This window comes from Halichoeres trimaculatus, unplaced genomic scaffold (assembly GCF_033239565.1).
Source record: "Halichoeres trimaculatus isolate MK-OKI-2021-1 unplaced genomic scaffold, fHalTri1.1 fHalTri1_scaffold_23, whole genome shotgun sequence".
Classification (NCBI taxonomy): Eukaryota; Metazoa; Chordata; class Actinopteri; order Labriformes; family Labridae; genus Halichoeres; species Halichoeres trimaculatus.
In genome coordinates this window covers 13,550,565-13,561,567 of record NW_027437201.1, presented here as the reverse complement: position 1 = coordinate 13,561,567, position 11,003 = coordinate 13,550,565, and the positions used below count along the sequence as shown (strand labels likewise).

General features: G+C 38.8%; 2 protein-coding genes and 2 non-coding genes across 4 annotated transcripts; 2 read left to right on the top strand and 2 right to left on the bottom strand.

Annotated features, from left to right (window-relative positions):
* Positions 1 to 192: 192 nt before the first annotated feature.
* daglb (diacylglycerol lipase, beta) lies at positions 193 to 7,188 on the bottom strand. The gene is made up of 15 exons (XM_074664075.1): positions 6,296 to 7,188; positions 6,062 to 6,213; positions 5,344 to 5,518; positions 4,979 to 5,246; positions 4,726 to 4,848; positions 4,472 to 4,599; positions 4,216 to 4,342; positions 4,026 to 4,109; positions 3,306 to 3,383; positions 2,961 to 3,041; positions 2,544 to 2,671; positions 2,051 to 2,119; positions 1,643 to 1,715; positions 1,278 to 1,531; positions 193 to 1,198 (listed from the first exon to the last, which is right to left on the bottom strand). The coding sequence occupies exons 1-15, from the start codon at positions 6,388 to 6,390 to the stop codon at positions 1,003 to 1,005; spliced, it is 2,031 nt and encodes a 676-aa protein (XP_074520176.1). The 5' UTR covers positions 6,391 to 7,188; the 3' UTR covers positions 193 to 1,002.
* A 761-nt stretch (positions 7,189 to 7,949) lies between these two features.
* trnaq-cug (transfer RNA glutamine (anticodon CUG)) lies at positions 7,950 to 8,021 on the top strand. The gene has a single exon. It is a non-coding gene; the product is annotated as a tRNA-Gln (tRNA).
* Positions 8,022 to 8,086: 65 nt separating this feature from the next.
* mrpl58 (mitochondrial ribosomal protein L58) lies at positions 8,087 to 9,917 on the top strand. The gene is made up of 6 exons (XM_074663464.1): positions 8,087 to 8,371; positions 8,767 to 8,791; positions 8,885 to 8,944; positions 9,042 to 9,124; positions 9,446 to 9,615; positions 9,700 to 9,917. The coding sequence occupies exons 1-6, from the start codon at positions 8,219 to 8,221 to the stop codon at positions 9,782 to 9,784; spliced, it is 576 nt and encodes a 191-aa protein (XP_074519565.1). The 5' UTR covers positions 8,087 to 8,218; the 3' UTR covers positions 9,785 to 9,917.
* Positions 9,918 to 10,919: 1,002 nt separating this feature from the next.
* trnar-ucg (transfer RNA arginine (anticodon UCG)) lies at positions 10,920 to 10,992 on the bottom strand. Its single transcript has one exon. It is a non-coding gene; the product is annotated as a tRNA-Arg (tRNA).
* Positions 10,993 to 11,003: the final 11 nt, after the last annotated feature.

The following is an 11,003-nucleotide window of genomic DNA, read 5'->3' as shown; positions in this document are numbered from 1 at the left end:
GATGGCGGAAAACTGTGCTCAATCCGTATAGATCAATTTATGGGACACATTTTTGTAGCACATGCTCCCGTATATTCACAATTAATGCATCAAGATTACCTTAATTCAGACATTTAAACACAGTTGATGTGGACAGTATGAACTTGTTTATCTACTCTTAAATGGACTTTACTATACAAGGTGTTTGTTTCCCAAAAGCTTTTATTCAGATCAGAAGGTTCAATGTAATCTGTCGAGGGTGTGAAATAAGTACGCAGGCATCAGCTGGATCAAACTGATATTATACAATACCTGAAACAATAAGTAATATCCATGGCAAGTAAATAGGTTCCCACAAACTGTACAAGTACAATCTTCCTAACTTAGCTATCTTTCATTTTTGCCAAACATCATGCAATATTAAAACTGCATTGTAGAAAATGCATAACAAAAACGTGTTGTAAACACACTGCACTGATTACTGTCACTCTTTAAAGCAATTTGTGGACTTGTTTTTTTCTGCATAGGCACTGTTCATCCTGATGTAAGTAGACACTGAAACACAAGACGCACAAGTTAAAGATACTATACAATAAAGACATAATGTGTTCATCCACATTTTTAAGTAAAACCCTTAGACCCTCATATTTCAGCTCAGACTGCTCCTCAGTCCTCTTAACCAGAAAGGAAGACAGCTTTTCACCTCACCACTCATACAAACATAAAATGTTAAACAATCACGTTACAGTAAAATTGCAGCACTTTCAAATACTGTACACGACAAACATTCAAAGGTCATGGCATAAAGTCGCTCATGGAGGAACTCAGATAAAAAAACAATAACATAAATTAACTTATTGAAAAGTGCAATTTTACAAAGTACTTGTGCTCCAATATGTTTACAAATCAGATGCATTTACGGAGATTACAATACGTAAATCTCTAGGTTCATGTTGTTCGTTACAATCCAGCCGGGGAGCACACAAACACACACATACACATACACACAAAAAGTCAGACATTTCAGATTGTATTGTGCTGGCTGTTGTTTAAAGACGATGGGCAGAGGGGAAAGGGTCTGTCGCTGGTTAGACTGTTCAGTGCTCGAAGCACAGCGTCAGGCATGTGATCAGCAAGCATCCTGGGACTGATCAAAATGCTCCTGAACGCCATTTCATTAGACCAATCAGCACGGTACCGGACCTGGGAAAAGCAAGACCTACGAAAAAAAGATAGAAATGAGTGACAAATCCAATTTCAGTACATCTGTTGTCTGGTTTGAGTAACTGCAGACAGACCTCCGTGACGGTCCATCTTCTGTGATATGCAGAATACGCCCAGGCAGGAACAAAGGTAAATGTGCAGCTGTGTGTGCAGGGGAATCGTCTGATGCCAGGCTCTGATAAGATGAGGAGTGACGGATAATCAGCGACTCTTCTCCTAACAGAGGCTGGCTTAGCTCCTCCTCCCTCCTGTTATCCATCTCAGTGGGGAAGTCGTCAGGGTCTCCTCCAAACAGCTCATACCATAACCCTTGTAGCAGGATGCGATACTGCAGTGCAAAAAGAAAACGTGAGACATCAGTTATGTCTGTGTTTTAAAATATCAAAGAGGGTCTGGATGTTTAAAAATAAATAAAGTCCTGAGCCTTGGGTTTATTTACCTTTGGCTTATTGCAGTTGGAAACTATTTTCAGTATCCTCCTCTTCAGATCCTCCATATTGGGAATGCTCAGTCTGCACAGAAACAGTGAAAGCAAATTCAGAAAAAAGAAAATACAACCTAGAAAGGAGCAGAAGGGGAAAAAGCAAGTCGCATGCAAGCTGGACTCATTCTCTCCTTCCCTGTGCTCATAATAACAGGGCTGAGCCAAATATAGACTCTCCATCACACAGCAGTCTATAAAAGTCCAGCACATTCATATAGGCCACTTGAAGACCAAAGAGTGAAGCACAACTAGAATGCACGTGTGTAGCAGCCTTCAGTGGTTCATACTGAATAACAATAAACCAGACCGCATAAATATAAGACTGGGTTTGAATGGCAGTGCGGAGTGAGAAGCTTTTCTTACCTGGGAACTAAATCCTTTCCAAGCACAACAGAAATGACAAAGTCCTTGGAGTAATCAGCCAGAGCTTTACTGTGCAAGAAACAAACAGAACAAAATAATCAATGTTTAAACAAATACTGCAGACTGAATGTGAGTGATACGCTTGTTCAAGTACCAACGGTGGGATCATGAATCTGATTTTCGGGTTTTTAAATAATGAAAGACTACTCAAAGTATTACATAGCTGGCATTACAAAATATTGGCTTTAGAAAAGTTTTCCTACTGCTGGCCTCTTTATCAACATTATCAAACAACTCCAGGAACAAATGGTGTGTTTATTAAGCCAGTAAAAAAAGGTCTTTGTGGATGTGTATTATGAAGTTTGCATCTTGCACAATATGGCATTCTTTCCTTTGTATTTCTCTGTCTGCTCGACACTGATTGCATTTCACTGTTTTAAAAGTTAATACAAAAAGTTTTAAAAATTGATGAATGCTGTCCAGCCTTTCTTACCTCAGGAGTCCCCCTGGTGGAGAGAAGGCGTAGCACTGAAGGGTGGGGAAAGAGTTGCGCAAGAGGATGGCGAGTACAGCAGCAGTGCCAGCTCCCAGACTGTGACCAGTGATCACCAGTTTATACTCCTACAAGCAAAGAAAACATACTGTTCACCAAGAGGATTCTATGTGCTCTTTGCCTCAGCCAGACAACAAATATATGCTCCAACACTCAATCAAAACTTAAATTATCATGGCTATTCTGCATCCACTTTCATACCGTCACACAGAGTCTGAATTGTTATGGTAATTGGAAAGTTTGAGTATGCCACTCTTTACAACTTATAGACTGCAGTTACCACCATCTCTCAGCAGAGGGTAAAAAAAATCCCTTATGGTGCATGTTGCTGTTGACCGTGTCTGTTGCTTTACTCACTGGTGCAATGGAGAAAGCTTGGTTCAGGATGCCATCATTCACCAACTTCTTGTAGATATAACCTGCTGCTTGGCAGATGCCCTGTGTCAGAAATGACAGTTAAGAATGAAGCAGTCAAATCTAGCCTGAAACTGTCAGAGTAAACAGCTTATTTGATCCAGAAACAGGTGAAATGAGATCAATTCAACCACAATTTTCAAGACTTTAGAAGTTTTAAAGATATGAGGGTTACATAACACATGACATAACGCACTTTTTTTTAATATGCTATGAGAAAATAATAAAACTAACAGGTACAACAACATTCAAAGACAGGTGCAGTGTTAGGTCTAAAAGGGCGCTCACCTTGTGAGCATAGCTGGCTCCAGTAACTCCTTCTATGGGAAGGTTCTCACACTCAGCAGACAGGTCTGTGAGGACATCCTGCAAGACGCAGAGAGATTTAAACTTGGTATAAACTATAAAATTAATGAACCAAATATCAGAGCAAACCAAAATTATAACATTAAAGAGGACATGGGCAATTCTTGGGGATGTATTATACAAAATGTACATGGAATGAGTGTTTAAGTTGTATCAAACACTGGCAACAATATTGCTTCAAATAAGTGTATTGCATAGGGATGACAGTTTATGTCCTGTTACACACACCCTCACTTTTCAAAACACTTTCACTTCCTGCGCATCACTTTTTTTTGTTTTCAGAGCTATTTCAGCATTATTCTCCTCTCAAGAAGTAGCCCCGAAACCACAAGGCAGTCTGTGACTTTTATACATCAGCCGTCTTTTTACTATTGACAAGCCAGCTGTGCAGATAGAGAAGTTATTCTGAAGTGAAACTGGGAACAGAGCAAGCTGTAAAATGTACAACAGGTGTACAGAAAGAGCTGGGACAAAACTGAAAAAAAAACTTATCTGTCTTTCCTACACATAAAAAGGAATGTGTCAAGTGTTCTGAAAGAGACTTTTTTAAATGATACAAACAAGAACAAGCAGTCTAACAGCAGAGTAAAAAGAATAAAATACAGCTATTTTGTATTCAAGTACATCCAAAATGTAACTCACCTTGAGTGACAGTGTTCCTCTGACAGCTACCAGAACAGCCTCCCTCTTATGATCCAGAGCCACAAAGAATGGGATCTCATAAATCTGAAACAAATGATTGACATCAATAAATAATGAGAATCATTGAGATTTTGGTTTCTTTAAAATAGAAACAGAAATTCTTTACAGATTCAACCAGTGACATTACTACCTGGTTGTGAAAGCTGACGTGAATGAAGTCTCTGTACTGCAGACCGGTGCTGTGCAGGATGGAGGAGAAATGACAGCCCAGGTGGTCTCCCCCCACAATGTCATACTCTGCAGCACGACTCCTGCAGCTGTTAAACAAACAATCATTCTGTTGAAGGGTGCCTAGTTTGTTTCTCCCTGTATTCAGAAGCTGGTAACCTAACCTAGATGCGTGTTTGTCTGATGTCTTACTGTCTTGGAGAAGTTGAGAAGCTTACCAATCTCCACTGAGTTTGCAGGGTCCAGTGAAGAGGTTGGAGTAAATGTACAGTGGCCAGCCATATGCTGCTGCAGCAAACTGCATACAGTGAGCGGCTTTCTCCAACTCTGTCTCCAAATCTTCTCCCTTCACATGAACAGGTACATTCAGAAGATAGGCCTTATGTTAAGCAGACTATTTTACAACAAGGTGAGCTCATATTTTTACTTCTTTGCAAACTATTATCATAAAGCAACAGACTTCTATGCTTACAATCGGAGAGGAAGGGCTGTGATCAACTCTGACATCAGGGTCTCTGCTTAGCTCCATTTTATCCTGCTCCTGGTGCAGCAGAGCCAGACCAGCTGCTATGTCACTTGGGACTAGGTCTGTGTCCTGCAACACATACATTCACTCATGTTTATTACATGGTTGATGTACATTTTACAATACACACCTTACTAGGGGCTACATATCCCCCAAGTTGATCAAAAGAAATCATAAAGGAAGAAAAGGTTCCTCTTACAGAGAAGAATCCACTGAGGAGCTGAGAGATGCTTGAGAACGCTGCTCTGCGGCTTTCATCCTGTGGCAAACAGCAGCACAGGAGCCGCAGCCGGCTCTCCCACACCTTTGCAGCCAGGGAGCGAGCTGTGGAGAAGAACTGGGTGCCCTCACTGCTCTGCAGGTCTCGCACCCCAAGTGGCTCCATGGCAGCCGGCCTGGGACGTGGATTCCCCAGTGGGTCAAACACAAACACCACGCCTATAGCAGTGAACAGCAGGATGATCCAGCTGTTGTGACAAGAAGAGGAGAGATGTTTGATCAAAACACCTGTTTGGGAAATTAGTAAATAATGAAACTATAAGCTTTTACTTTAGTAGAACTTACCTGGCAACTACAGCTGCAATAACAGCACCCACTGTGGCAGGATCACAGCCTTTGCTGTCATCAGAAACCCAGACAGCTCCAAGACAAGCCCACACCAACTCAGGTAAATACAAAATAGCACGTAAGTACACCAGGGCTGGCATAGAGCGACGTGGGCCAGGGTTGGTGATGGTACCTGAGAAACAATCATTGATTTCTGTGTGTTCAACAATATTTGTTCCACAGGTGAAAAGGCTGTCTATCACTGTCTGTCTGCAATATATTGAACATGTCTGGAACAGTTTTTAGTGATGATAACCATGGAAGAGCAAAGGTCACTCCAAACAATTTCTTTAACTTCTGTAACCACAGAGGGATTTTAAATGGAAGACAAAACATTTTCAAATTCCCTTAGTCAAGTTGCATCTGGAATAAACTGACCAGATTTGCCTTTGAAACAGTTAATCCTGTCCATAAGAATCATCTTCCAGTAAACACAACAACCTGTACTAACATGTTGTGGGTTCACAAAGAAGATATTCACAATATGTGTCTTGCAAGTTTCCTTTCCTTGATGTTGCTTCAGAATTTGTGTTTTGAAACCTTTACTGCTGCAGGCAAAATAAGTGATAGCATTGCAACACTGGGATTTCCATCTCCTCAAATCTGCTTTTCTTTGAACATAATGCTCGTTCAGATGTGAGAATTCAATCTAGTTTACAAATTATAGGTGTATTACCTTGGGCGCTTACGTAGATAATGGCACACAATGACAGGATGATGAGTGCCAACACAACCAGCAGTCCCACCAGATAGCTGTGAAGAATTCCTATTCCGTTACAATCAAAGTTTCCTTTATGGTAAGTAAACAGGATCATTGTGCCCGTCCACCTGAGGAGATATCAAGATGGAAATGGGAAATAGTGAATAAAGTTCTGGTGTTAATTCGGTGATATTAGGATACACCACTTACCAAAGTACACGGAAAAATAGTTCAAAGCATCCGGGGAAAACAAGATCGTCACTGGCGATCCCCCACCGCCGTCCGAATACTACCATCCCAGGCATTTTGGAGATTTAAAGGCCGTGATGACCTACAGATGGAAGCTAACCTACTTCTACGTTACACGAAAAGACACTTCCAGTTTTGCATGGCTTTGCTGCCAAAGCAGAAGCTACACTGACTGATAACCAGCTTCAATCAACCACTGTTGTCACATTATCAGCCTGTGTTGCTTCACAGATTGCACAACAGTGTTCTTCGCCAACAGCTAGCCATGGACGGGGAATTCCAGCAGATGTCTGTGTGTGCGCGGCTTAATTTTCCATAGGTTTATCCGCACTTCGTCATAAAACTGACAGACCCGTCAATGCGTAAAGCGAGCCACCTTGACATGCATTAGGTAATGCAGTTAATGCGGTTGCGTGTTCAGCTTCAGTATTAGCGTGTTAGCTTGCTAAAAATACTTAAAGGCTATAGCGTAAAAAATAACAACTGTTTTGGAATCGAAAATATTGAAGATCCTCTATTTTATCTATAATTTAAAAAATAATCTGTTTCACATGTAACCTAGCATTAATAATAGCGATAACGCTTCATTAGCCAGGGTTGAACAAAGATCGGTGGTTTGTTTTGGTTAGCACGACTAACACATAGCGTCCGTCCCTTAATGGTTCCCTATTCCCACAAATAACACTGACCAAAAGATCCGGTTCCGCGTTTTCTCTCTTTCTAGAAATAGCCACTCCAGATTTCCCCTCTCTACTGCCATAAAGCCTAATATTTCTGGGAACTTCTCTGGTTTCAGCAGTGCGATTTTGAAATGTCCAGCAGAATATCTACTCGTCCAAACATTCAATGACAGACGAATGACTAACATTCAATGCTCTACTTCGATACCAGCCTAGGACACACCTTCCCTGATACATAAACTCTCTTGGCTTGCGATACAAATCATGGCTTGTCTCATCCTGTTTTATATTAGGAGAACATTTGCGTAAATCTTAAAACTAAAACGTTTAATGGTTCGCGTAATAAGGGATTACAGCACAGCAATTTCGTTGTACTTGTTGCAATGACAAATAAAGTTCTACATTATTCTACAAAGAGGGTACTCATAGTTGAACTTCCCGCTTTTATACAGCAGATGGTGCTGTTACAGTTTTTTTTTACTGTCTATGCTTTGTTCATGTCAACCAAGCTCATCGCGTTCACGTTTTTATCCTTTAAGCAGCAGAGGCCTCAACACAAGACTGTAATGACTTAGGTAAGTTCTACTGTCCTCTGCAAATCTTTATCTTGAACAGAAATTATATGATCACTATCATTATTCTGTTTTTTTTAGCCTCCTGCTGATTTGTTGTTTATTCTATTCTATTCTGCGCTAGTGACTTTAACCTGCTGTGCAATACCATTAGTTTCTGTCCTTTGTTTCTGTAAGTGTGGGACATAACGTCAATATTCTCGTATCATTAACAGGACTAGGTAAGAAGTAAGCTTTCCCCTTAATTAAGGGTTTTAATTAAGACACGTCACATGAATTCTCATTATTGATAATCAACACTATCATGTTAGTGAAAGTACTCTATTGTAGAAGTTTGTGCACCCTGTCAGTGTGGAGCTATATGGTTCCATGGTGTAATGGTTAGCACTCTGGACTCTGAATCCAGCGATCCGAGTTCAAATCTCGGTGGAACCTATCTTTTTGCATTATTCTCGTGCCATTTTTATAATCATAGCATGTATGTGTTGCAAAAACACAACAACTATGGTAAGGTGGCAATGGTATGGTATGGTATGGTATGGTATGGTAATGTAGATTGCCTCACTCGGAGGCAACGACGTAAAATAGCAGTTACGACACTTTCTCATCAGCTGCAGTGACGTCAGTCCAGAATGGCGGCGCGCATTGCAAGACATTCGTGTATACTTCTGCGGGCTGTTATGTTCCCACGGGAAGGTAAACTAAGGAGTTCTGTTATAAATCATAAAAATCATACATTACAACTAAGTATTTACTACGGTACCAAACGGACAGACCCCACACAGGTGAGTGAAACGACAACATAGTTTAGCTTTCATCCATCAAGCAAACGCCTTTGACTTCTTATAGCACATAGCCTGTGTTAAGTTGCATTTAAGCTTTTAGTATTCCGACTTTTAAGAGTTGCTATGATAATCATTATAATTCTTGGCACTTCGAATGGCCGAGAGGTGCATTGGCACAGCCCCAGACGCTAACTGTGGTGATGATTGACCATCTCTATTTTCTATTATTCTTGTGTGGTCAGGATTTTGACAGGAATTTGTTGTTGCATCAGAAAAACAGTGAAACGATATCTTAAAACTGATACAACACGGGACATTTATAAACTGGGCCAATGCCCTGTATGTAGATCCTCCTAATAAGACTGCCTAACTTATTTATTGTTTTGCATTTTCAGGAGGACCAAGTGCACATTCCAATAGGTAAATACACAAAAATAAGACTGAAGAAGAAAGTTATGTCCTTGTCTTTTTGTATCTTTTGACTTTATATATCCTCTTCAAATGGAATTTTAGATCGTCTGACAGTATCTTACAGCAGAAGCAGTGGACCTGGTGGCCAGCATGTCAACAAAGGTTCCTTTTTTTTTTTTTTTTGCAAAGACAATAATGCCCAAATCTTTTCTTTCATACACAATACAACCCTTTTGTGCACTAACATCTAAATTCACAGTCAGCACAAAAGCAGAGGTACGTTTCCATGTACTAACAGCAGAGTGGATTCCAGAAGATGTTCGGCAGAAAATCTTTGATAAGGTTTGTTTCTACATGTTTTGAAAAGCAAGACTCTAAATTATATATATATATATATATATATATATATATATATATATATATATATATATATACATACATACATACAGATATATATATATATATATATATATATATATATATATATATATATATATATATATATATATATATATAAGTTCACAAATTTCATTTCTCAATACTCACAAGGTCATTACAAATTAACCTTAGATTGATCCCCAGTTTTGAATGTTTTATTCTGCTATATTGGATAGTTTTGAGTGATTTATATCAGCTTTATAAGTTTATGGTTTGGTGGCACAGAACAAAAACCGCATTAACAAGGCTGGGGAGCTTCTTGTGACCTCGGAAATGAGCAGGAGTCAACACAGAAACCTTACTGATTGTATACAAAAGATTTCTGCCATCATCGCTGAAGCCAGCATCAAGCCATATGAGCCAACAGAAGAAGAAATTGCTCTCAGAGCATCCAGGTATTGCCCTGTGTACCAGCTCTTTTATTATCTATCCTCCTTGATTATAAGTGATTTGTTTTTGACGTGAAATTTGCTCCGCAGGTTAGAGAAGAGGGACAAGGAGAGACTCAGACAGAAAAAGATCCTCTCTGCAATCAAGCAAAGCAGACGAATGGATTTTGACTAATTGTTTTGTGGTTTGTAAAATAGCGACCTCTCATATGTGAGGGACAAAATAACATTATTAGAAATGAACAAATAAACAAAGAAATAAATGTAAATATAAATGACTAAATGAATGATTAAAAGCCTAAATTTTATGTTTTTGTGACCGTGTTATTTTTTGTGTATTTATCTATTTCCCCAATAATGCATGCTTTGTGAGATTAATCTATGTATTTTTTATGTACTTCTCTGTCCAATTTGTGTATTGTGTAAACACAAATGACATATCTTAATAAAATAATTAATTCATTGACATCAAAAGATGCTACTATATATATATATATATATATATATATATATATATATAGTATATAATATATCGATAGATAGATGGTTAGATAGAGAGAAAGAGAGAGAGAGGGAAAAATTACACAGATGGATTTAAAATAGCATTCATAGTGTACTCATTTATGTTTTCATCGGAGCATATATTCATTTGTTTAGGTATTTCATTATTGTTCCTTTCTGCATTAAGTCATTAATTCATGAATGTTAATGTATACATGATAAAGTTTTGTTGCTTGTTGGCGTTTTTGCCAGTGTCGCGAAAACACAAAAGGCTTAGCAGAGGATGGTTTCGATCCATCGACCTCTGGGTTATGGGCCCAGCACGCTTCCGCTGCGCCACTCTGCTTACAGAACTTTCAGTTAGTCAAATATTACTTATATTAATATTATTTATTGCTTCTGTACCTGTTTGTATATGACATGCTGGTGTGAATAATCAATTCACGCGTTTGCCATTCCACAACTGTGATTTGAAGCCTTGTAGACATATAAATACATGAACAAATAAATAGTAATTCGACATGTACAATAGTGCATACATTTACAAATATATCATTTCATAACAATTTAAATTGATAAATTCATTGATACATAAATTAGTGAAAGCATGACTAACTGAGGAAAAAGACAAATGAATAAAAATAATGATAAAAAATAAATAAAGGCATTTAAATATAAACAAATATACTATTTTTTTTATTAATTTGAACACCTAATGATTTGTTAGAATATTTATATCATCGTTCATTTACGATAGTCATTTTATTGTTCCTTTATACTCGTGGATCGTGTAATCCCGTAGCAAAAGCCGACCACGAAGGGACTCGAACCCTCAATCTTCTGATCCGAAGTCAGACGCCTTATCCATTAGGCCACGCGGTCGAAGTATCAGA

Excerpts from the sequence above, each read along its gene's own strand:
- mrpl58 (XM_074663464.1), top strand. The coding sequence starts at position 8,219 with ATGGCGGCGCGCATTGCAAGACATTCGTGTATACTTCTGCGGGCTGTT. Across the intron at positions 9,125-9,445 it reads GGCAGAAAATCTTTGATAAG|AACAAAAACCGCATTAACAA; the intron begins GTTTGTTTCTAC and ends TTGGTGGCACAG. Across the intron at positions 9,616-9,699 it reads ATTGCTCTCAGAGCATCCAG|GTTAGAGAAGAGGGACAAGG; the intron begins GTATTGCCCTGT and ends TTTGCTCCGCAG.
- daglb (XM_074664075.1), bottom strand. The coding sequence starts at position 6,390 with ATGCCTGGGATGGTAGTATTCGGACGGCGGTGGGGGATCGCCAGTGAC. Across the intron at positions 2,672-2,960 it reads AAGCTTTCTCCATTGCACCA|GAGTATAAACTGGTGATCAC; the intron begins GTGAGTAAAGCA and ends CTTTGCTTGTAG. Across the intron at positions 2,120-2,543 it reads CCACCAGGGGGACTCCTGAG|TAAAGCTCTGGCTGATTACT; the intron begins GTAAGAAAGGCT and ends TTTCTTGCACAG.